This window comes from Diceros bicornis, chromosome X (assembly GCF_020826845.1).
Source record: "Diceros bicornis minor isolate mBicDic1 chromosome X, mDicBic1.mat.cur, whole genome shotgun sequence".
In the NCBI taxonomy this organism is placed as follows: Eukaryota; Metazoa; Chordata; class Mammalia; order Perissodactyla; family Rhinocerotidae; genus Diceros; species Diceros bicornis.
The window spans coordinates 96,725,509-96,751,555 of NC_080781.1; the positions used below are offsets into that span (position 1 = coordinate 96,725,509).

Below are 26,047 nucleotides of genomic sequence, written 5' to 3' on the forward strand. Positions count from 1 at the left end.
CTAAGATCTGCTAACAAGCTGTTCTGATGCCACCAGTCCAAGCTTGTAGTCTGTGAAAATTATCCTAGGTGTGAGGTATAATGGAGCATGGAGTGTGAGGCTGGGAAGAACAGCCTAATTGCTATCCCTTCGGGGATGACTGGCTCTCCAGTGGGAACAGCATGTGGAGCAGAGAAAGGCACATTGTTGTACTGCCCAAATCCTTGCTACTGTGCTCAATTGTCACTGCTAGAGTTTTTATTTGGTGATTGGTTTTTGAGAGACGGCTTGATACTAGTCTTCATATTTGGAATATCATTAATGTTTAATCAGATCATTATCATTCTTTATTCAACAATGCGATTTACCAGGTTTTGATATTTTCTTAACTTTGATTCTGTTATACCCGAGGACTAGCTTGTGTGTTTGTGTGTGCATGCACATTACGTGTGTGAGCTCTATCTGATTTTATAAGTTCCCTTCCAGGTCTATTTTTCTGTGATCAATAGATTAATGGAAAGAAAATGAATAGAAATGTAGTATATAATAAACCATGTGAGAAGTCATACTTTCATTCTACATATACCTACCGAGCATTGCTATGTATCCGAAGCTGTGTGGACTAAACAGTTGTATAAGATGCAGTTCCTGCCCTCAGGGAGCTTATTCTACATTTCTTCCATTCAGCAAGTGACAACACTACCTGGGTTCCTAATCCCTTGGTGGTTCCCATGCTTGGCTCTTTTGTCTTTCATCAGCAGCGCAGCCTAGGAAGATCTTTAATCCCAACATAGTGAATTTGAAATTTAAGATTTTGACAGCCAGAAATGATAAGATAATAACAATAATTACAACATTGATCATAGTAAATTGAGAATGGAGAGAAGCAAGTGGGGACACATATAAAGATTCCCAGGAGGTAATATGTTCTGGACAAAGCTGAGATATTTGCATGGCTTAGTGAAAAGGGAAAAAAGCTCAAGGGTCAATTTAACATTTTAACTAGAAGAGTATCAGTTCTTTGGTGATAGGTGGGGAAAAAAGGCTTATGGGAGAAAGTAAAAGGAATAAATTATGTTCACTACTTTTCTTCCACAAAGAAATCTCTTTTTGATTTGACTGAATTCTGGGAGAGCAAGAGGCCCTGCTAGTGGATTGAGGGGAAAGAGGAAGACAAATCACCGGTTTTCCAAAGAGCAGAGCAAACTGAAGGGAGATGGAAGTGCTGATAGCCTTAAAGACAACTGAATAAATAAAGCCCTTTCTCCGTAAAAATATATGTGTAAAATATTTAACTGACATTAAATATTAACAATGAATTAACGAAAACACTTGAAACACTTTATTAATGTAGGAAGAGGAAGTTTTTTCCCCTTTAGAAAATATACTGTTTTAAAACTCAAAATCACTTCATATGTGATCCAGGCAGAAAGTAGTGTAGGTCTCTGGAGGAGCGAGGACTATAAGAATGAAGGTAAATGGAAGTGACCTCCAAGTGAGTCTCTTACATCACCTCCTGCCAACTCACTGTGGTGAGAAGGATCCAAGTTCAAGAATTTTATGATTGAATGGATTGCTATGTGTCACATGCTTCCAGTGGGACCCAGCACCGCCCCCCACATGTGTGGGAAGGGTGAGGAAAATGAAATCCATTTGCACCTGATTCTGATACCATGTGTCTCCCTTCTCCACGTGGGGGCTCTGATGGAGAGGCATAGTACCTTCCACCTGGCATTGCCTCTGAGTAGCTTTGTGAACTCCTTTGGGCTATTATGTTGGTTGGTACTTTGCCTTCTTTGGCTCCCTGCACCAGCTGATGCCCTGAGCTGAGTCCCAGTTGGGCAGGCTCTATTGCTCAGTGCTAGCTGTCTCCAGGGCATTGTTCTTGACACTTCCAACAGGGCAGATTTGTGCAGTTGGCCCATCTGGACAAGATCTATAACAAGTAGAGCTCTGTGCAATAAGCTCATCTCCATAGTGCACCCCCCGCTACCCCCGCCTTCGGGCTGCAGCAGCCTGACACCCCAGCCCTGCCATGGAGAGTATCAAAGAGATACTCTCTGCTCCTTTCAAAAGGATATTGCTGTGGCTTCTCATTGATTGGCACTACCTGGGCAGAAATGGGAAAACAGGGACTCTCTGCCCTCTCAATTCAATCTCCTCCCTTAAGCCAGTCCTTTAGTTTTGACTCTCCTTGGCACCAGAGTCATAGTTAATATCGTCAATGAGATTAATTTCTGGTCCAGTGACCCTGGTCAGCCCAGAATAATGCTCTCCTCAAAGCCAAGAGACAGACAAGAGGAGTATCTCAGTGAACAGGAAAGAGCAGACAAGCTCAATAGAAAAAACGGGGAAAGAAAGCTGAGCTCTTGGTTTGACTATAGGATTTGCTTTGGTCATTGGATTTATTGACTTTCAATTTGGAACACCATTTTGATGAAAGGAGGAAGGGAGGAAGAGAGGGAGGGAGAGCAGAAGAGAGAGTGAGAGAGAGAGAGAGAGAGAGAGAGAGATTGGACTCACATAGTTAATTATTGTAGGTCCACAGAAAAGGACAAGATGTTTAAGAAATCATTTGATCACCTCTGTCTTCCAGCTGTTAGCCCCACATTTTAATCTTCCCTTTTTCAATTCCTCATAGTTGGGTCATTTCAAAGGACTCAGTGTACCAGGCCCATGCTTCCCCATGTCCCAGTGGTATGTCAGGCCTGAAATGGGCTCTCCCACACCCTCTCTATTCTGACATTTCTGGTAGCTTCCACTGACTGCTCCCCCTCCTCACTGTGGAAGGAGAAGGGAAGCAAGAGAAGGGTTAAGAAAGGACTCCAACTCATGGCTCTCTACTTTCTGCAACTACTACCCTAAGGTCAGCCAAGTCAATGTTTGTCCAGGACAGGGGTCCTCTATATGCCTGGTTCCTCCCCAGGAACCTCAAAGCCCACCTTATCCTGGACAAGGTTGCATGGCACTATTATTTGCTCACTAAAAGAAGGTGAAGGAGCAAGTTGGAAATGAGGAGTTCTGGGAAACAAAGAGACTTCTTTGGAGAAAGAGAAGAAACAAATGAAAGCCAAGCCAACAAAAATCTCTCTGAGGATAGTTTCTGTATCCTATTCTTCCTGGGTCCTACTACCTTGGATCTTACTTTTCTTGAAAGTTTTCTAGCATCATTGAGTAAGTTTCTTAAAAAGTAAGCATTTTGCTCTTTTTATACTCCCCAGCAGCCAAACACCCCCTGCCACCATGCTAGTTAGTTAGAGAATAAAACAAATATTTCTGAGACCAGGAAGTTCAGGTGGATCTGGAAGGGTGGGCTTTCTGAGAGTCCAAGATTCCTGACCCCATTCTGACAGTGTTGAGCATCCTAGGAGACTTAAAGATCTCTGTTGGGTCGTATAGAAATGCCCTATCCCAGTGCAGCTCATGACTGTTCCAACCTCGCTGAGAAGTAGGGAACCTGTCACCTTGCCTTCCTCCCATAGTCAAGGAAAGCTGACTGGGTCACCCAGGACAGCACTTGTGGGCGGGAGAGACACTATTTGAGCCTACAGTAGGAGGGACAGAGGGCACAGTAAAGGCCAGGCTCTAGGTGGAGGTGTCAGGGTGAAGAGTGGTGCAGATTAAGATGACAAATGCCAGAATCTACTAGCAGCAGTCTGAATATTCTCCACTGGAGAGTTGGAAAACAGACAGGCTCCAGCAAGGGAAGAAGGTCATCTTGGCCCCAGCAACATAGCCAAACCTTACTCTCACGAGAAATGGGATAGCATGGAGAAGAGCTGGATTAGAGTAGAAAAGCCATCTTTCTAAGTACAGCTGCTATTGGCACCATGCAGTGTAGGCCCCCATAGCTTTGGGATTGGCCATTGAAGTTATGAGTGGGAGATCAGGAAGGAGCTGTTCAAACCCCTGATGGAATCTAGTGGAGGGGGAAAGCCCACCCAAAAGGAAGGAAGCCAACAGCTGGACTCTCTAGCCTCCACCCTATTCACAGTGCCTGGTGGATGTCTTCTGACCGTAGCACTTTATAGACAACCCAGTAAAAGATGTTGAAGATGAGGAAAGTGAAAGGGAAGACAGCCCGGGAGATGGTGTCAATCCTCTTGGCTTGGTCCACGTAGAGTTTTTGCATGGTTTCTCCCTCCCTTAGAAGAGGGGCTGAAGGTTGGGGGCTATAAATGCCAGACCCTTCCATTGGACCTCCATCCCTTGCCTGCAGGCAGTGACCCAGGCCATAGCCACGGAAATAGACGCGACTTTCTTGGATGATATCTTCCTCCTAGAATTATGTGGAAGAAAAGGCAGAATTTGAGGTCACAGCTCTAAGGCAGAGGGTTAGCGACCAGGTCACACACAAATATCTCATAGCTGATGCTATGCAGACGGGGTGGTTGGGTACACAGGTCCATTGCATGCTTTTTTATGGCCAGAAAACTACTCATGAGGTCGATGTATGCTAAGCAGCTATACATGGTACATATGGTATATATGATTCCAATTGCAGATAAGCCCCAACCTGCCTTTTTAAAATGCAGAGCATCATTTAGAGCCATCTAAAAACCAGTGAAGTGCCAACCCACTGTGACAGGGACATCTCAAAGTCAAGTTATTTCTGACTGGTAATAAACAGAATAAGCAGAACAATGAAACCTTTAGAAAGCACAGCTGAGATATTTAGACTTGGTCAACTTGACTTTAATGACTTTCAAAAGCTGCAGAATTAATTCTCCTTGTACATAGTATTTTTTTAACAATTGTTTATCTCGACTCAAAGCTGAAAGTTCCAAAAGTTTTTTTTTTTTTGTGAGGAAGATCAGCCCTGAGCTAACATCTATTGCCAATCCTCCTCCTTTTTTCCCCAAAGCCCCAGTAGATAGTTGTATGTCACAGTTGCACATCCTTCCAGTTGCTGCATGTGGGACGCGGCCCCAGCATGGCCGGAGAAGCGGCGCGTCAGCGCGCGCCCGGGATCCGAACCCAGGCCGCCAGTAGTGGAGTGTGCATTTAACCACTAAGCCATGGGGCCGGCCCCCAAAAGTTTTAAGTAACCTAGTGTGTTATCCAAATTAGGGTAAAGCTGATTACTCTGTTGCAGATACATATGCTTCTCTGCCAATCAGCAGATTTTGATATAGGGGTCAGTACATCTAGGGTAATATTTATTACCCAATACACATTCCATTCATGGACAATATATGCATTATGATGAACACTAACACTGAGGAGGTAAATTTTATATAAGCACTAAGTAATGTAGCAGACTACACAAAGTTCATTTATCCAATAGTCAGGTGAAAACCCTAAGTAGCTATAACACAGCTGAGAGGCATAAGAGCCCACCAGGCGTCCACTCAGAGCCTATTTACTCCTAGTTTATACACAACACAAACACACCTAGTTTTGTCTGTTTTTAAAGGACACACTGCCATCAGAAGTGATGGTTCACAGCCTGGACTTTAGACAGAGGAAGGTAAGTGTATACCAGAACCTAGAAATACTTCCTTCAAAGATGGTTACAATTTTTTAAAGTACTGATGTTTACAGGAGTAAAAGCCTCAGCTATCTAAGAAATCACCTGAAGTGAAATACCCCCTGGGGGATGATGTCAACTACCATCTCAGTTTGCCCAGGACTGAGGGCTTCCTGAGAGTTGGGACCTCAGTGCTAAAACTGCGGAAGTCGAAGGCAAACTAGGAAGAGTTAATCACCCTACAGCTACCTGAGGCATTTACTATAAAATATAAGAATAATGTACATGTACATTGAATGGATGTGACACAGATAGACGTAAAATGTGGATAAAGTAGATTTTTACACCCACTGTGCAGTTAGAAAGATATCATAGGGTTTTTATAATGGGAACGCTGCAGCTATGGTAATGCATTGAAAAGTGGCTTCATAGATGAGACGTTGGTGTGGTGGGACCCAGTAACCCTGGATCATTGCATTACTAGAAGGCCTGGCCTGTCACTGGACATCAGGGGCAGGCAAGCTCAGGCCAGAGATTCACCAACACATCCTATCTCTTTCTCTGCTTTCTGTGGGATCATAGTACAAACTTTGGAAAGAGTATCGGTCTTGTTCACTGCGGTATCCCCAGTGCCTAGCATATCGCCTGGCATCTAGTAGGCACTTAGTAGATATCAGTTAAATGAATGAATGGACTGATGAGCCACATGCTTCAGAATATAGGACAGGGAATGGCTTTGTTCTCATGAAGCCAGCATCCTCTCAGGGTCTCAAACTGAAGAGTCTACTCACTAGAGAATCTTCCTCAGTTACAAAGTGCTTGGCAGGAAAAAGGGTTACTCTTTGTCCCACTCCCGCACAATGGCGTGATGCCCTTCAGCCTCTAGAAAAAGCGGCACCTTTGGTACAGGAAAAAATCTCTCTAAGTCTGCCCACCAGGGAGCTTTGCTACATAATTCTTGATTTTGGCAGTCTCTGTAGAGAGAGTTGTACATGTGTAGGCCAGAGGCAATTCACTACTGTGGTTGTGCTTTGCCCCTGAGTTGCTGCAGTGGGGCAGCCTTAGCTCTCTGCTCAAAGTTATTTACATAGCTTCAGTCATCAAAGGCCTTGGCTCACCTCACCTGTATTCTCTAATCCATTTTCACACCATTCCTACAAGGGAGGTTGTGCTGGACCCATTTTAGAGATGAAGAACCAGAGGCAAACAAAATATCTCTCAAGTAATCGAAAAATGAGGGGGTAAATAAAATGATTTTCTCTTTTGCTTTCCAGTTCAAGGTCCCTCAGACCCACTGTTCCCCACTGTTCATCCTGATCCCCTCAGCCCCCCAGCTATAGGATACGAGCCTGGAATATATTTGTTTTCAAAAAGCTTTGAAAGAGAAAGGTGAATCCAACTGCTGTTTCTGTTTCTATAGATCCAGTTATTTCCATTTTCAATAAGTATATCTACAGGGAATTATTCGAAAATATTTCCCAGGCTGAAGAAGCTATTTCATACGAGATAGAAAATATAGCCAATAGAGTAAGCTTCCCTTGGCTCTTTTTGATTTTAATATATTGTACCACTTGTAGTTGGGAGACCAAAGATGAATGGTCTATAATCCAAGGATGAGGGTCCTGGATTTGGGTATTATCTATTTAAGTCAAATTCTAAGGGGGGTGTGTATGTGTGTGTTGAAGAGGGACAATGGAGACTTAAACACCACTTTGTGGCTTCCATGGCTGTTGAAATAGAACATTTTTGTTGCAGCCATCTATAGGGGAGGAGGGCTGGGGATTAAGAGAGGGAAGATATTCCAAAACAAAGCTGGAGAGGGAATGCAGAGTGTGGGAGGTGAGGTGTGGAGATGGGAAAGAGTGATAGGTATTGAGTGATATGTATTGAAGCGAAGAGAAGAGAAAAGAAGAGATTGGAGAATAGGGGAGGATACTGGGGGATGGAGAGAGAGCATGCAGGGTTCAGGGACCAAGCACCTGAGAGGACTTGGCAGTATTTTGAAATTTCTTCCATTTCTCAAGTTATTCTATTAATGATGGCAAGTCTTCCTCTCTGTCCAGCTTGAAAGAGAGCCCTCGCCAGTCAGCCTGCAAAGGTTGGTGGACTGGGTTACATGGCTACTGTGTCCAGAGCCTGGTGCTAGGGCCTGTTGAGGCTATGAAAAAGAGAGATAGACTCTTCCTTGTGAAGCTTATACACTAGCTGGGAAGACAAAGTGGAAAGGTGTGGAAAAAAATCAAACTACTTTGGGGCCGGCCCTGTGGCCTAGTGGTTAAGTTCGTGAGCTCTGTTTTGGCAGCCTGGGTTCTTGGGTTTGGATCCTGGGTGCGGACCCACACCACTCATCAGCCATGCTGCGGCAGTGACCCACATACAAAATAGAGGAAGCCTGGCAAAGATGTTAGCTCAGAGCTAATCTTCCTCAGCAAAAAATAAATAAATAAATAAATAAATAAATAATTAAACGACTTTAGACAGTGACGTGGAAGGAGACCACCGTGCAGTGGAGATAGGTGGTTGAAGAGAGATTAGAGAACAACAGGATTAAGCTTGGAGCTGGGTGAACAGCTGGCTGGCTCCTAGGATACTCCTAACTTGCCCTTGGCTAAGGGGTCCCTGAAAATCATACGGATTCTCTCCCCTTCCTCAAGAGGGCTACTCTCAGACTGAAGACTTCTGCTTCTCTAGCTGGAAGAGCAGGGCCCAGACAGAGTTTCTAGAAATGGATTAACTCTACATCAACTTTTCCAGTCTGCTTGGTGACCTCCAGGAGTCCCACTACAGTTCTACTGAGATGGCAATGGCTTTAGGAAACTTGAAAAGGGACATGACTAATGGCATAGGTTTTAATTTTCAGGTTTTATTTACGTTAATAATAAGCCTAACCCACTTTCAGGCAGGATCCAGCAGCCTAAGCAGGGAGGGCCCAGGCTGCTGTTATAACTTTGTAACAATTGAGCACTGGTTATGACAGACTCCATTATGAGATCAGGATCAACCTACATATGACCAGGAGGCGTTAGGCTGTGGGTAGTTGGGGGTTGGAGAGGTGCAGGGAAAGAGGTGGGACTAGTGTCAACCTGGAGTAGCTCTACAGAAACTGCGGCAGTCGTCTCTTGCTGGGACACCCACACAGGCGATTTAGCTGGCAAAAGAACGCAAACTGGTTGGCAGCTTTCTCTTCTTTCCAAGGTAGGCATTGGGAAGGCATCAAGATCAAAACCCCCATGAAGATAAGATTTTGGTAGCTGCAGGCAGGTTTGACACAGCTAAAGAGGGGGTGGAGACAGTTAGCTTAGAAAAGCATACATCCTCTTTTCTTGCCCTTCTGCCAAGTCTGTATATTTTTTCTCATCTTCAGTCAGCCTGGGATAGGAAAGTCTTTTAGGTCTCTTGAAGAATGGGTCTTACTCAAGGAGATGCTGTTGTGGATCAGTCCACTAGAGGGCAGGTTTCCCAGGGCCCATCTAAAGGACTAAAGCTGGGCAAGAATTGATAAATTCTGACAAACCACTAGACAAGACAGAAGCCCTGCCCTCAGCAGAAAGGGACCTTAGGAAGGGACATGAAATCTCAAAGGTAGTTTGTGAATTATTTTTAGTGCGGATATATGGTAGAGATACCCCAGGAGCAGCTGAGGTGGGAGGTGGGGTGTTAAGAGGAGAGAAGAGCCTTAGAGCTAGAGTGGCCGATAGGCTAGAGCCAGTGGGCTCAGATCATTGTTTCCTCTCCCTGCAGAGGTCATATGTACTTGCCCCTTTGGCTTTAGAGCCTCCAGATTAGGCAGAAAACAAGAAGTCAGAGCTTAAGATAGACCAGAACTCTGTGTCTGATGATTAAGCGACCAGTGTGTAGCTCAGAATAGGCTTTCAGCTTTGCTCATAACTGGGCACTTGCTTCTGTGAGAGCGGCCCAGGCACCTCTGTTGTCATGACAATGTACCTAGCACCTGTTGTCTGGGCAAGCGAGGGTAAACTGCGTCTGTTGTCATGATGACAAGATCTCTACTGTATTTCCCCAGGTTATCATTCTACTGTAGAAGAAATGGGGTTAGTGAACAAGAGTGAGGGAGAACAACAGCTCACACCCAACAACTCTGATGTGCCTAATGAAGATCAAAGCGAAGAAATCCAACAGCCAGAAGAGGCAAGTAATGGTTTTTCAATTCCAGCTTAGCTATGGGGACCCTTTTATAATGCTCCCCTAGAAAGGCACCAATGCCTGACCCTTTAATTCTTAACCACCAATCAGTGTATGATGACCCGGGGTACCCTCCTCCCGGGTGGGGGGAGAGCCAGGAGCAACAATTATTAATTCTCAAAGCAATCTCACATTGACTAACTTGATATGGTTCTAATACTTGCTAACATTTTCTCAGTGCTTACTATGTGCCAGGCACTGTGCCCATGCTCTTAATCACTCTACTAGACTGCCCTACAGGGATTAATGTCCCATTGGACAGATAAAGAAATGGGATCAAAGAGGTTAAAGTACTTAGTTTATCTGTGACCAGCCTGGGACTAGAATCCAGGGTTCCTGATTTCTTGGCTAGTCCTCGCAGCCCTTGCTAGCCCTGGCAGCCCAAGGTCGGGGCTTGGTTTGTGGGAGGAGTAGTAAGGAGGAAGGAGTCCAAAGGAGAAAGGAAGTGGGCCCCTCCCTAGTTATACTCACCATGCGTTGGCGCCTCTGCCTTCTTCGAAGTCGCATGAATTCCTTATGCTGACGGGAGACAAAATTGACAGCAGCGTACTCCAGCAGGGCAGCGAATACGAAGAGCAGGCACACCGCCATCCAGATGTCAATTGCCTTCACGTAGGACACCTGCAACAGCCACCAACAGCGTAATCAACCTTCTTGGAGTCCTTCCGTGGCCTTTCCAGTGGGTTGCCAGCCCATATCAACTGCCTGCTATTCTTCAGTTTTATCCTGAATTTTTTCTGGTTTTTAAAGAAGCTTTCCACGATGTGTCCCATTGTCTGAAGGCCCATGTCAAAGAGATCGGGCTACCCATCATCCTTCACCTCTCTGCACTCTCTACCCTCTACTTCCATCTCCCTGTCCTCCCTATACTTCTTTTCCTGTCTTCCTTTATTCTTTTTGTGCTTCTGCTTCTGCTTCTTATCATTCTTTTCATTCTTGTCTTCTTCTGATTCTTTTCTTTCAATAAACAGCAACGAACATGAACGCCGCATTTGTTTGCCCTCTGTTATCTCCTAGGGTCATCATAGCCATGGGGGTAATTGGGCAGGGTTCGGTAGTCCCATGTGAGACACATGAGGACACTTCAAGACTAGAGAGGAAAAGTCTTACCCAAGGTTACCCAGTGAGAAGGTGGCACTAGAACTTGGGGGTTCTGGGCTTTCTATTCAGTGGCACTGCCGTTTGCCTAGGCTACAGTCTCAATATCAGACTAGGAGTTCCTTCCTTTCCCTCCTCCACCCCTATTCTTCCCTTGACCCTGTGGTTTTTCCTGCTGCTCCTCGTGAGAGGTTCTGCTGAGGAATTGAGCACAGTGGTGAGCTGAGGCCTCATCTCTCACACTGGAGAGTGGAACAGGGCAGGGATCCCAAAGGAGCGCCACCCACCCTCAGCTATGGACACTTTTCTAATTTAAAGGTACTGTTGGCATCCGCCTGTCCAGTCCCTAGTTCTGTCCTCTCACTACCTGCCTTAGCAGCCTTTGACTATTTTTCTTTCCCATTTCCCTTGTGAAGTTTGAACACTCACCTCTCCTGGAACAGGTTTGCAGTTGGGTGGGGCCAGGAGGAGGGGGCCGGAACTCAAGTTTATGAAGTCCTTTCACCTCCTCAATCAGATTGACTCCCTACATAGTTTTGAGCTGCTGAGCTCACTCTATGGGGCTCCCCAGCAGGAGCAGAACTCATGACAAACAACCTCTTTCACCAGCCTCTGCTATGTTGGACAGTGAGGCTGCTGCGGACTCCAGGTAAGGAGCAGGTCTCACTGGATAAACCTTCCACCTCAGTGGTTCTTCACCTGGGATGACTCTTCCGCCCCCTACCAGGAGCATTTGGCAATGTTTGGAGATGTTTTTGGTTGCACAGTTTTGGGGTTATGGTAGCTATTGGCATCTAGTGGGTAGAGGCCAGGGATGCTGCTAAACATCCTACAATGCACGGGACACCTTCCCCCCACTCCCAGACACAACAAGGAATTATTCAGCCCCAAATGGCAATAGTACTAAGGTTGAGAAAGGCATCCTTTGATATTTCCACTTTGCCACATACTAAGAGGGCATCCTATTTCATTCACCATCTCCCAGTCCCATTGTGTCCCCAGGGATGTCGTCGAGTCTGCTATGAAGATCAATAATGAGGTAATGACAAGAGAGGTCCGTGAAAGGCTTTGGACCATCAAAAGAAAAAGACAACTTAAGCAGCAGGAGAAAAGCCTTGTTAATGATGAGTGTGTCAATAATACATCTTAAATATCTCTGGAATCCATCCGCTCACTCTCCCAGCTCATCTGAAGGGACTGCAACAGTTTCCTAAATGGTCCCCTGCATCTCTGTTTGCCACTTCCAATCTGTTCTCCAAACAGCAGCCAGAGTTTTGTTTTCAAAATGTAAATCTGATCATATCGCTCCCCGGCTAACAACCCTTCAGTAGCTCTCCATTACCCTTACAATACAGTCTATGCTTCCCTTAGTATGGCACTTAGTCCCTGCCTACTTCTTCAGCCTCATCTCACCCCTTGCAATCTATGACCCTGCCATGGTGAACTATTTCAGTAGGCTCCCAAGGAGATGCTTTAGCGGTGTATTTGTCTGGTCTGGTTCTATTTGCTCTTTTTGCCCTCCTTACCTGCCTCAAGAGCTGTGGGCCATTTAGATTACAGGATCTCGAGAGAATTGAGTCCCTCCTCCATGCTGCAACTTTAGGTCTAATCTGTCAGTCTCTGGTAGAAACTTCCATTTAGCTCTGCCATTCTGCACTGAGCCACCTGCAGTTGTGTAGATCAAGAGCCTGGTAAGGAGACAGTGATTGGTGCCTTTGGGAGCCCCTGTAGAGGCAAAGGAGTGGTTTCCTGGAAGCATGGGAAATGGCCATCTCAGCTGAGTTTCTTACACAGTGAACCTCTGCTTCTCTCATCCTGGACACTAGAGTTGTATTGGGGGTGGGATTGGTGTGGCTTTCAGAAGCCCTTGACCTGGCCCCACTTCTTTCCTTAGGGCTCCTACCAGATCTAATGTTGCACAAACAAGAGTGAGCAGAAGCTCCCTGACTTACTCAGTTCCTTGTTCTGTGGTGCTGGCCAAAGAAGCTATTTAGGTCGGGGTGAATACCTACATATTTTGCTTACTGGCCAATGAGGCCATGAAAAGATCATCAAAATCTAATGAGAAGGCACCAAATACCACAAAAAATCCCTCCAACAAAGTCCATTTTTTCCAAATGAGGAAACTACGTAATTCCTGGGAATAGATGGATTGTGCTTGCTCACAAGAGGGGACTGGAGAAGGAAGTTCTCTGGGCAAGAGTAAGGCATAAATTGCAGTACCACCCTGAGTTAGAGAAGAATCTCCTCGTGTGGCGGTGGCAATAAACTAGGGCAGGGTTCCTAGGTCTGAACCACTTTTCTGCCTCTACTTTTCCTACACAACCACTACCACAACATGGTCATCACAGCCCTGCCCTGTCCTGTACCCCTTGCCTAAGCCCAGTCTGCCTCTCAGAGCCTCTTCAATATCCCCATCCACTTAGGAAACACACTTATAGGAAATGGTCCCTGACAACTTCCCCTGATCTGAGTTTTGATCTTGATCCTAATCTGAGTTTTGTTACCATTTATCCCTAGAGGGCTTTGGAGCACCTCAAAGGTTTCCCAGCAACTCAAAAGTAATTGGGAACACCACCAGCTGTTATAGCCCTAGGTCCAACACTCAGTTCTTTCCACCCAGACACCTAATAGTTATAACAATAGCTAAAATTTATCGAGTAGCTATTATGTGCCAAACACTGTTCTCTGTGTTAATACATTATCTTATTTACTTCTTGTAATAACCCTATGGAAGAGGTAATATTCTTACTCCCATGTTACAGGCAAGGAGATTGAGAGGTTAAAGAATTTACCTAAGATCACCATTAGCAAATGATGAGACTTAAACTGAAATCTGCCTGAGTCTAATCTCCTACTCTTAACCACCACACACCCCCCCTGCCCCTATACAGCAAATTCGTAAATTCCCCATGGATGCCCAGAATACCCCCTATTTAAGTCCCCAGTGAATGTCTTCTTAGGAATAAGCCCTAGGAGATGAGAGATCACAGGGCCTGGTTCCCATCAAATCAGAGCAAGAGGGAATATGTAAGATCCACAAGGAACTATGTTGTTTTTGTTTCCCATTATTTCTCCATGGCCTAGTACAGTGCCTGGTACATAGTACGTGCTCAATAAATATTTACTGACTGATGGGCTTGCTCCCTGATTTTCTCAGAGCCTAGCTGACTGTAAGGACTTTGAGGTGACCTCTAAATTCTCTATATGAAGACACGAGGCAGGGAGAACCTGGGCCCAGTCCCATCAGCAAAAATCTCTCTGCATAATCCAAGATGATCAGAGTCCACTGACTTTAATTACTATTTGCTACCTCAAAACTTTTTCACTGCAAAAGAATGGATACTGTCTCTAGAGCTCTTTCTAGTAGTATCCAATTTCTGACAAAGTAAAATATAGATATTGGTTTAAAATCTTTCTATTTCTTTGATTGTTTCATGTGGAGCATGACCTTGAGAAGGTCATTCTATCTCTCTGGGCTGCACTGTCCTCATCTGTACCATCAGGGAGTAGGACTTTCTACTTCCTAAGAGTCCTTTGATCTCAGACATGCTAGTATTTCCTGACGAAAGTCAACGTAGTCAGGCACTGTGTATACTTCTTCCCTAGCCAGACAGCATCCACAACCCCGGCTTCCACATTGTTAGCATGTTATTAGCAGTATGTTGTGGGAGAAGAGAATGCAGGCCACCTGCTCTTGCTCAATGGCTCTTCTCTACCTTAAATCCAAGGAAAATAGTGAGCAGGAGGGAACAGGGGATGAATGGCAAATGGGGAGCTCTACGCAAGCAAGTTCCCTTGCATATCTCTTCACCTTAGGCAAAGAGGCCCGGGAGCCAGAGCTCTGAGTTGTCATGGTGAGCACGGTGGTGATGCCTAGGCCCACACGGGCAGGGGCAGCATCCATGTTGATCCAGAAGGAGACCCAGGACAAGATGACAATGAGTAGGCTGGGGATGTACATCTGAATCAGATAGTAGCCCATCTGCCGTTCCAGGTGAAACTTTACCTCGATGCAGGTGAATTTCCCTGCAAGGAAAGAGGTGAGGTATCAGGCCTCAGGTCCCCAGCCTGCAGCTGCACCTGAGGGGCAGGACTAGGGCAGCCCTATCCCCATGGGCCAGCTTCTGGGCACCTCAGCTGGGCCAATAAATGAGCCTTTCAAAATGGCCCCAAGGAGCACCAGACGGATGTTGTGAGGAAGCTCTCAGAGCAGCCATCAAAAAGACTTGACTTTTTGCTCCTGGTAATTTAGTTTCCAGCAGAAGGCCTTCCACATGACAGCACAGCAAGAGGATCAAGAGCAAGAGGGCTCCAGATCCAGACTGCCTGGGTTTGAATCTTGAACCTTGCACTTACTTACTAGCTGTGTGACCTCAAGCAAAACACCCAAGCTTTTTGGGCTTCAGTTTCCTTGCCTGTAAAACAGAGTAATAACAATATCAACTCCATCATCACTGGGCTATTGTAGGAATTAAATGAGATAATGTATTTGAAGTGTTGAGCACATAGGTAGCTGGTACTATTATCATTATTAACAAAGCAATGAGCTTAGACTGCACTCAAATCGCAGCAGCCTTGCTTGAGCTTGCTGGTACCCCAGATGCTCTCTAGTAACAACGATTCACTGAAATAAACACTGCCTGTGTCTTAAGCAAGTGAGAACAGCCAGATAGCAAACATCTGGACACAATGTCCAACAGAGACTAGCTCTGGACAGTGGGCAGCGGGTTCCCATAGAGCATCAGGCAGCCGCATTCTATTCCACCAACAAAAAGTGCGTTGGCCCCAGGCGCATGTACCAACGTTCTGCATCCTCGGCCAGCCATCTTCCCTTTACTCTGCTTCCCATGCCCCAAGGCTAAGAAAACACTAGCTCAGAGCTTCTCCCAGCAGCAGAGGCTTAGGATAACTAAAGCAAAAAGCAGAGGATGTGTATATTGTTATTTTATTCTGGCCTAAGCTTGCTCTTATCAGGCCTGTCTGATTCCTCAAGGCTAGGGATTTCATGGATGACTGATTATGGCTTTGGCATGCTGTGATCTCTTACTGTTCTTTGAGACTACTCCACCTCACGTCACCCTGGCTTCTTGCCATCGCATGCCTTTGCTAGATGTCCATATTTTCTTTCCTTCCTTTTTTTTTTTTTTCTGTAATAGTGATTTTGTTTTTAATGACAAAGTTAACACTTGTTTAGTATAGAAAAAAAGCGAGAAGTAGAAAAGGAATAATAACATTCATAAGCCAGCATTTATCAAGCCCCTACTAAGTGCCCTGACTTTACATAGTTTATCTCATTTAAATCCCATAACAACTCTTTACAGCAGGTAAAATTATTATTTCCCATTTTACAGATATGGATACTGAGGCTTGAAGAGATTAAATTATGTTTCTCAAGGTCACTCAATTAGTAAATGGTGGAGCCAGAATTCATACTCAGCTCTATCTGACTCCAAAGTTCTTGCTCTTATCCGTTGTATCACACGACTTCAGAAACATTTGGTGTTGTTTCCTTCCAGGATTTTTAAACACATGCTTTTGATTTGTTTCTTTTACCACAATATAATCATTCTGTGTATACAACTTTGAATCTTAGCCTTTTCCACTTGTACTTTCCCATGTTGATATAAGCACCTTGCAAGCGTCCTTTTTAACGTCTGGATAACATCCCACCAAGCAGATGCGCCATGCTATTTACTTAACTTCTGCCGTACTGGTGGATATTTAGAACAGTTCCAAGTTTTTGCTAGTATAAACAGTAACCCAGAGCCCTCTTGGGATCTAAACTCAATACGATATTTTGGAATATTTCCTTATAATAAATTCCAAGGAGTGGGATTCCTGGATCAACAGGTAGGAAAAAAAAAATTGGTTTCTAGACTAAAGTTTCTCAAAGTGTGCCCCCTGGACCACCTGCATCAGAATCCTCAGGATGCTTGTTCAAATGCAGATTTCTGAGCATCACTCCAAGCATATGTAATCAGAATCTCTGAGAAGTAGAGCCCAGGAATCAACATTTTAACAGGCTCCCAGGGGAATATAATATACACCAAAATTGGAATACTACTGATGTATATTCAAATTGCCATTTTTTTCCCGAAAAAGGTTATACCAACTTCTACTCCCACCAGCATTTTCTAAATTCAATGGCCTGTTCCTCTTCCCACTCCCTATCCTCGCACATACACAAACACACATATTCATAGGGTGGCACCCAAAACATGTCAGCACATCATAGGAGGTACCCAGGATCTGTCCTCTTCAACCTCTGGTCTCTATCTCAGGGTCATAGCTCTTTGTAGTCAAATTGCCAGGAGAAATGAGGAACAAGTAACTCTTTGGGAAACTGCAGGGGACAGATGCTCAGGCTGGAAAAGCAACCTCTCTCCACTTCCTGGCCCATGTTCCGCAACTGAGAAAACAAGTCAGTTCAAGAGAATTGGGCAGTGGTGGCAGCAGTAGGAGGTGTGGACGATAAGGTAGCCAGTGCCCTATTCCCTCCTGGTTCAGCACAGCCACTGGCTACTCCCAGATGTAGATTCTCCACCTTCCACATGAAGTTGGCTCCAGGACAGATGGGACACTCCTGTCACTCACTGGCACAGCCCCATTTGCTCTGCGGCGTGTGACAGGGACAAGAACATGGGCTTTTGAGTTAGACAGATCTGGATTTGAATTCTAAATCAGCCATTTACTAGCTGTGTGACTTGGACAATTGATTTAACTTCTCAGAACCTCAGTTTTCCTTTTCTGAAAAATGGGGCTGATAATCCCTACCGTAATGAGATAAGGCATATGAAGCACTTAGCACCACATCTGGCACAGATTGGGCCTTCAGTAGAGGCTGGCTGCCTTGCCCCCTTCCCTCCCATCTGGAGGCCCTCCTGTGGCTCACAGCCCGTAAAGATCCTGGGTTTTTACCTGTGTTGTAGTGCTTGGTACAATAGCCTAGATCCTTCTCATCTCGCAAGATAAACTGGGGCAGAGTCAGCCCCTCAGCCACTTGGACAGCAGGAGCATCTTCCAGCCACTCAAACACAAGGTCATTCATGGTGTAGCCAACTGAAAGTAACAGAGATGGCAGAGGGCTGCAGAGTGTGGGTGTTGGGTGAGGGGTAGGGAGAAGGTTAGAACTGGCAGAAAAGAACAGATAAGGAGTAAGGCCTGGGTTTTAGGAGCTTCATGCTCATCTTGGAAAGGGAAACCTCTGAAGAGGGTACTTGGTCAATTGTCTCATGGGCCCATCCTACGTGGTTAAATCAGAAAGATTCCAGACTCCTCTCCCACCTAGTTCTCAAGCTTTAGAAAGGCCCAAAGAGAAATTATTCTGGCAAATCTAGAAAGCAGGTCAAAAGGGTTGGAAAGATGTCAAAAGAGTTGGAAAGATGTCAAGGAGCCCAGCTGGGAACCTCCTGCCATATCTCAAACCCGGGGGAGTAGACATGTGTACCGACCACATGTCTTGAGCTGAGCCAGCCTCAGTGCCAGGACTTCTGCCACCTCACCCCAGGGAGGAGAGAGCTATTTATACCCTGCCAGTCAGGCATGGGGCAGTGCATACCACAGACTCCTAGCCAGGGCCCTGAACTGGGGCAAATTAAGAACTAACATCTAAACATGCCAAATTGCTCACAGATAGCTAGCAGTTAGTGAAGACTCCTGCCACATATATGACCATGTTCACATATGTCAGGTGGAAATGGGAGAAGAAACATCAAATCTCACAGATATCCAGTGTAGGGCCTTGACTCAGAGTAACCGTGTGGCGTTGGGCAAGTCACTTCCCCTTCTGTAAAATGCTCCACGTACTTTTCAGAGTTGTTGGGAGTGGGTAATGAGAACCTGGGTATGAAAGTGGTTTATGAACTCTAAAGAGCTGACCACATAGGACACATTCTATCCATCACTGTTATTATGTGCTGGAAACAGCCGGACAAGCCTTCTTCTCTGAGGACCAAGTGGATGTCTCCTGATCTCACAATCTCACCTTGCCCAGGAGATGGCAAAGGAGTGGACATAGGTGATGGTCCACCCTTGTCATCCTTTGGCTTCTCTGCAATTGGGGCAGCCCCTATGGGCTGGCAAGCCTGCTATAGAGTAGCCCTTGGCTGACCTTGCTACCCTGGCCACTGTCCTATGCCTGGAACTGTCCTCTCCCACCTCTCTACAAAAGTTATCTGTGTTCATGAGGAATCAGGGTTTAAGAGTACCCCCCTCCCTGCCAACTTTGGCATTTTTATAGGCATCTTGAATGTCTTAACTCAGGGGGAGTAAAGATAGAATTACTTTATGCACTGTGAGAGGGCACATATCTTTGGGCAGAAGAGGTGCCCCTCAAATGACCCCCCACAACCAGCACAAGCACATTTTTATGTAAGGCTGGTGCCTCCCATTCCCCAGCCCTGTGGGACAGCCAGACCAGCAATTAGTGTGGGGATGGGAAAACACACAGTGTTGGATGTTAGTGAGCCCTGGCTTCTAGTCTTATCTGTGCCAACAACTGACTATGTGCTTGGGTAAGTCCCTCCCCACTCTGGGTTGCCCTTTTCCTATCTGGAATATCATGGGATGGGGTTAACTAGCTGGTATTCCAGGCCTTGCTCTGTGACTCTCTGGGGACACTTACAGCTCTCCAGCTGCATCGCGCAGGTCTGAATGTCCATGGGGAAGTTCTTGAGGTCCATCGGGCAGGACAAAATGAGGGTCAGCCTGGCAGGGACAGGAGGAAAGAAGTGACATCGGTTTACTGGGGCCCCGCACAGCACAGGGGACCCTCTTCCCACCCTTCAGCCTCTATCTAGCTTCTTCCCCTTGACCCAAACTCTCCTGGCTGTCCACCAGGTGCACCTGATGCTGTAGAGTACATTCCCATTCTTGAAGATGCGTAGTAACTTGTTGTCTGTGGTCACCTCATGGAAGTTGGCCCCTTTCTCATTGGCAAAGAACAGGTCTGGCTTCCAGATAGAGTCCAGCATGGAGGGATCAAGGTCCAGTGAATCGTCAGGATATTCTCGGTAGGCCAGACGTGGGTCATTCCACTGCTGCCGCAAGAAGACATTCACCCGATAGTCCTGGGAGGGTGCAGAGACGGGCCCGTCAGTGCTATTCCAGGGGCCCAGCAAACCTACGTGGGCAGGAGGACCGTGAGGAGGAGATGTTGGGAGCACATCTCAGGGGCAGTGGGCATTTTCCACTGGAGAATGAGTCTGCCTTGGGCTGATATGGCAAAGATGGGAAGGGAAAAGACATTTATTAAGCACTTACTATGTGCCAGGCTCTCTGCTAAGCTCTTTCTTTATATGCATCATCTCATTTAAATCTCACACCAGCCCTGTGAGGAGAGTGCTCCTACAATCCCCACTTTGCAGATGAGGAAACTGAGACAAAGAGAGATTTAAGTAACCTGTCTGAGGTCACACAGCTATTAGATGGAAGAGTCAGGATTTGAACACAGGTTTGTCTGATTCCAAAGCCTGTGCTACCTCCCATGCTTGACCATCTGCTCCTTAGCCTAGTCTGCCTTTAGCCAATGAAACCTCAGGATGAGGAAAGACATCCTCTTAGTGACCAACTTCACACACCCCATGACTTTAGCCATGACCACAAAACATGTAAAGGACAGTAGAGGGGGGAAAGGCTTGCTATCTGGTGGGCTTCTCCCATTCACACTAGAATGGAAGCGGGAACAGGGAGACTACTTACCATGGTAGTCTCGGTGACAGAGCCGAAACTGTTGATGAAGATGTTGCAGGTCACGTTCACGGGTGGGCCTAAGGGTAGCAAAGCACAGCTATACTGGCAGTGCATTCCTGGAGGCTGGGAGCAGGTTCCAGGACTCCTTCCCTAAGCTTGAGGCCAGGGCACTGCTGGGAGAAGGCAGTGCCAACTACACAGGCTCATTCGCAATGAGGAGGGGAAGCTCCTTCTGAGCTGTAAGAGCTAGTCCTGTACCTCCAGCCTCCTGTCCTTGGAGCAGGCAATAGGGGCTGGCTCAGCAGTGTGTCCGCAGAAGGAGTGGGGAGGGAGGGACTTTTGTAAGGTGAATACTTGTTACCTTTAAAATTGGGCCGAATCCTGGCATCATATCCAGATGTTCGCCCCATAAGCTTGTCCAGGAAATCAGAGGGGGACATGAGCTGGGACCCCTTGGTCCCAGATTTAACTTCTTTTGCCAAGGCCACCCTGGACAGAAGAGATAAAGAAATCTGAAGCCAGCTGTATTCTGCATTTATCACAGACCCTCTCCTTCCCTGTCCCCACCCACCTCTGGTTGGTCTCCCCATCAGGCAGGAGGATAGGAGAAGATGGGTCTCTGGGTGCCCATTGCAAAATGAGGAGAACAGAAACATCCATAAGCCAACACAGCAGCTCACTAGTTGGTCCTAGAAAATTGCTTTCACATATATTAGATCTTTTTACCCTCATAATTCTCAGTGTAATGGGGTGAGGCTTGTTATTTCCATTTTACAGATGAGAAAACTGAGGATTCCAAAGGAAGGGTGACTTGTGGGAATGTAAATTGGTACAACCACTATGGAGTTTCCTCAAAAAATTAAAAATAGAACGACTATATGATCCAGCAATCCCACTTCTGGGTATTTATCCAAAGGAATTGAAATCAGGATCTCGAAGAGATATCCGCACCCCATGTTCATAGCAGCATTATTCACAATAACCAAGACATGGAAACAGATGAATGGATAAAGAAGATGTGGTACACACACACACACACACACACACACACACACATACACTGGAATATTATTCAGCCACAGAAAAGAAGGAAATCCTGCCATTTGTGATAACATGGATGGACCTAGAGGGTATTATGGTAAGTGAAATAAGTTAGAGAAAGACAAATACTGTGTGATATTACTTATATGTGGAATTTAAAATAAATAAATAAATAAATAAATAAACAAACAAACAAACCAAGAGAGGAGTGACTTGCCCAAAGTCTCAAAGGCGAACCTCAGGATTAGGACTCAAACCCAAGGCTGAGGCCTCATCCAGTGTTCTTTTTCTGAAGGTGCTTTGAGCACTCAAAGAGGAGTGACGACTCACTGGAAATAATGTGGCTGCTGCAACGTTTTGCCCATGGGGCCTAGCCAAGGATGGGAGGGCCCAAGGACAACTTGCATCCCTGAGAGTTGGTTTCCGTTGCTTGGCCTTCATGCTGAGCCATTCAGGAACAAGGGCCCAGCTTCTGGAGAGGGAGGCTTGACTTCTGGGGTTTGCTCCAGAAGGAAGCTGTGTTTTGAGCTGCACCTCAGTTCAGAGTTGTGGCAGCTTCAGGCAGGTAAAGCCGCTTTGGCAACAAAATAGGTGAGGAAGCAGGGCTCTAGGAGCATGGGAAAGCCTCCCAGTAGAGTGGCCATGCTGAGAAGGTCAACTCCTGTCTTTTCCCCTCTTAATAGCTTGATTTTGAGGAAGAGGCCTAGAGGCCAGCCCCTTCTCCCTGACAAGTTTCCCTCCACAAGCAGCAAAGGCCCTTCCACGTGCCTGCCTATCTGTTTACCAGCCCACAGCTAGATTAGGGATCAGGAGCTCACCAAAGCCTTGAGGGCAGAGGTGGGGTGCAGGGGTGGAGCCAAGGCTGAGCTCAGGCTGGACTTCTGGCTGGAGCCTGTGCCTCCTGCTCCATGCTGCCATCATCACTGTGCCAGGTGCTAGAGCTAGGTTCTCCACTGTCACTACTGCTGCTGCCCTGTGGGGCTGGGAGGGAGGGTGACTGCTGTCCTTCTGGGTCTGACTCTCTATGAGCCAATGGGCCCCTCTTTCTCAGTAAATCTATGCAGCAGCCAGTGACTGATAAAATAATAAAAATAGCTAAGGCCCCATGCTAAATGCTTTATTCATCTTATCTAGTTTATTTCTCACATCAATCCTCTCAAAAAGTACTATTATTATCCCCATTATATAGATGAGGAGACTGAGGACGAGCAGGGTGAAATGACTTGTTCACAATCATACAGCTAGTAAATGGTAAAGCCAAGATTCTAACCCAGAGCTACTGACTTCAGAACTAAGTCCATCTATCACTACACTATGATGTAAGCGGCCCAGGGTGGGGTCCTAAGGAACCAGAGTGGGAGAAGGTCAGGGGCAGCTGCACCCTGACCTCCTAGAGTCCTGCCTCCTTGAACCCCTGAGCAGAAGGAAGCCCTTACCCTGGGAACAGAGGCCACCTTGGCCCCAAGCAGGGGCTGCCAGAGCAGGCGGCCTAAGCAGGCTCTGTAATTCCGAGGAAGCTGATGGTGGTACTGGAGCAAGCAGAAGTTCGTGGCTTCACCACAGGGTGTCCACACTGGCCAGGTGCTGCTGCTGGCTGCCTGCCACCTGCCTGCTGGGAGGTCACATGGCCCTGCACATGGAGCAGCCCCTTGTCATCGTCCACAGCCCCACTCTCAGCTCACCTCTCGTGCTAGCCCCAGCCCCAGGACCCTGGGACAGGCTGTGTGCTCAGCTGTCTTGGGCTCCAATCCCTCTTGCAGCCTCTCTTTTCCAAGGCTACCTTGTCTGCAGACCTTAGGACAGAGTCACCCTGTGTAGCCACTCCTTCCTCCCTTTCATTCCTGGAAAGTCCCAAAGACTGGCCCAACCTGGGAAGTTCCAGAGCTGAAAATTTAGCTCATGCAAGGCCCTGGGGTGGGGTGGGGAGAGAACTCTGATTCTGCTACTGGGTACCTGAGTGACCTTGGACAGGTCGCCCCCTTCAGTTTCCACATGTACCATGAAGGACTTAGACTCAAGACTTCCTAAGGGCCTGTCTTGCTCTAATCACCCAAGTGGGAATGTTGTCACCAAAGCTTGGGCCTTGAGGCAGCCTCCTCTCCAGGAAGGCCAGCAAGGTGCCCCCTTCTGCCTGAATCTTCCTATCAACTCCAGCTGAGCTCCGTCCCACTCTGGGCTGCTTTTCACTCGTAAGAAGTTTAGCACCCCACACTGTGTCCCTGCCTGCCTGCCAGCCAATGTGTCTGCAAGCAGTGAGGCAGGAAACTCCTCAGAGGCAAGCGGTCCTGGTGTGCTCCTTGACCTAAGAAGAGGAGGAGGATATTGCGGTGACACTCCCCACCGCCTTTGGAGGCACTCCTCTCACCAGTTCAGCCCAAACCACAGCCATCTTTCCTCCTCAGCTCACCCTGTCCACCTAGACTGGCTCCTGGTCTAAGGAGAAAGTGGGAATGGGTGGGGGGACATTTACAGTGAGCCCAAAGCATGTCTTTTCCCAAAGCACAGGAAATGACTGCCACTTAGTGCCCCTCCAGGGAAGACGAGCAGCCACGTGGGCACAGGCAGGGTGACTGCAGAGGGCCAAGGTTTGGTCAGCCCAGCTTCATTCTGATGTGGTTTTGGGCCAACCTTTGCTACTTGAAGCCTCTTGGGTGGGCAGCTGGCAGATGTTGGTGTCATTTTTAGGGATCTGAGCAGTGTGTGGCCAAACTGATAGGGAGATAGGGTTGGATGGCAGGATAGATGGCCTCCATTCTGGGCTCAGCTACCTAGCCCCTACCCAGGCCCAGGAAGCTCCTACCCACGCAGAAGCCTTCCGATCAGCTCTGGGGCCTTGACATCCCTCATGAAAGTCTCCTGGGTCCTAATTGGGGAAGAGCATCTTCTCCCCTGGAGCCCCCCAGACTGTGGGCTTTTTGCAAACTTAGAGGAAACTGTGCCAGAAGCCCCTGCCGCCCCCGGGCAGTGTTTGCATGCACCTCCTTCTCACCCCCACTCAGCTCACCTGAGGAGGACCTGCCCTGGCAGGGTCCAGAGGAGAAGAAAGGAGAGGGTTGCAGGGACGAGAGTTGTCATTCTGCGGGGACCCTGGAGCCCTTTCTCAGCGTGGCTGCCAAGGTGAGAGGTGATATCCTGGCGAGGAAGTCGAAAGTACAGAGCCTTCCTCCAACTTGGGCTGCTCACAAGGAGCCCGCAGGGACCGGGCTAGGAGTTGTGCTCTTTCTCCTCTTCTGGTCTCTTCTCCTCTGCCCTGCCGTTACCAGTCAGGGGCCAGAACTATTCCCCTGGAAATGATCCTGACACAGATAACCCTACCAGCTCCTGCTCTGGCTCGCCTGGGGCTCCGGAGGGCCTCAGCCTGCCTGCTGGGGAGCCGAAGGCGATTCTCTTTGGGCAGCAATCACTCTCCAACCCTGAAGAGTCTTGAAGGGGAGGGAGGAGGGAAACTGGTAGGAGATGTTTCCCTCCCTCCCACCTCCCCCCAGATGCACCCTCCGAAAGCAGCAATTTAAAGGCACAGTCGCCGGCAGCTGGAGTGGGGTTCCGAGAACGAACGAGAGCGTGTCTGTGTGCTGGGGAGGAGCTTGGGCTGCTGCTGCCCCTTGAAGAGGGCCAGAGGTGTTCTGTCTAGCTTCTAACTCTCCAGCTGGAGGAGTGCATGCAGGCTGCCCTGCTCCCCCTCCCCAGCGGCTTCCCTTTTAGCCTGGAGCCAAGCTGGGGCTGAACTGTGAAGTCCTAATGATATTTATAAGGGGGAAAAAGACCTGAGAGAGTTTAGGCAGAACCACTGGGTATTCTCAGGCTGACAGCTTCAGGTCAGAGGACGCCAAGGGCAGGGGCAGCTTTTTCTCAGCCCTCTGGATGGAGGCACAGGGGATGGATGATACAGAGGAACTTCAGAGTCCTCCTCATATGTGGTCTGCCTGCCTGTCAGTCTGTCTGCCTGCCCCCATCTCCTTCGTCCTCATAGATGTGCATCCTTTTCTTTGGCTGCTTCCCTCCCTCAGGTCATCTGTGGTGAGGTTGGCTGGCCATCCGCAGCTCTTGGAAACCCCTTCCCCCACACACACACCCTCTCCCCAGCCCAACTAGGCTGTGGGAAGGGATAGGTGTCCCTGGCAGGGGAGAGCAGGCCTGGAACACAGCAGGTTTTGCAAGCTTCAGAGGAGTCAAAGGGACCAAGAACAGTGACCGGGCAGCCAACAGCCCTGCATGGAGGCGAGAGACAGGGAAGGTGGGCTGGTCTCCTTTATGGCCTCTGCCCATTTCCTTCAGCATCCAGGTGCTTCAGCTCCATGTCCTATGCTGGACCCTTCCCCAAACTTGCCCACGCAACATCCTTCCTTCCCTCCCTCTTTTCCTCCCTCTCTCCGTGAAGCTTTCCTTCGTCTATTCTCTCTCCATCTCCCTCTTTGTTTCTTCTCTGTGTCTCACCTTCTGTGTCTGTCTTCCCTTCCTTTTTTGGCCCTCACTTTCTCTCCATCCCCGTTTTATTCTCTCAACCTGGTCATCTCCATTCTCTCACTCTCTCTTCCTAAGTTACACAGTGAGAAGCCAAGGGTT

At 47.4% G+C, this 26,047-nt stretch overlaps 1 protein-coding gene across 1 annotated transcript; it reads right to left on the minus strand.

Moving 5' to 3' along the window:
* Window positions 1–3,893: 3,893 nt before the first annotated feature.
* LOC131400553 (glycine receptor subunit alpha-4) lies at window positions 3,894–24,609 on the minus strand. Its single transcript, XM_058535270.1, has 9 exons — window positions 24,489–24,609; window positions 20,805–20,932; window positions 20,453–20,520; window positions 19,598–19,821; window positions 19,377–19,459; window positions 17,672–17,812; window positions 14,565–14,779; window positions 10,124–10,273; window positions 3,894–4,258 (listed from the first exon to the last, which is right to left on the minus strand). The coding sequence occupies exons 1-9, from the start codon at window positions 24,557–24,559 to the stop codon at window positions 3,968–3,970; spliced, it is 1,371 nt and encodes a 456-aa protein (XP_058391253.1). The 5' UTR covers window positions 24,560–24,609; the 3' UTR covers window positions 3,894–3,967.
* Between the last annotated feature and the right edge of the window lie 1,438 nt (window positions 24,610–26,047).

Bases quoted from the DNA above. Each gene is read 5' to 3' on its own strand.
- LOC131400553 (XM_058535270.1), bottom strand. From the start codon at position 24,559: ATGACAACTCTCGTCCCTGCAACCCTCTCCTTTCTTCTCCTCTGGACC. The intron at 20,521-20,804 runs GTAACAAGTATT...TGCTACCCTTAG, and splicing joins GATTCGGCCCAATTTTAAAG to GCCCACCCGTGAACGTGACC. The intron at 4,259-10,123 runs GTGAGTATAACT...ACATAATTCTAG, and splicing joins GGCAGAGGCGCCAACGCATG to GAGGAAGATATCATCCAAGA.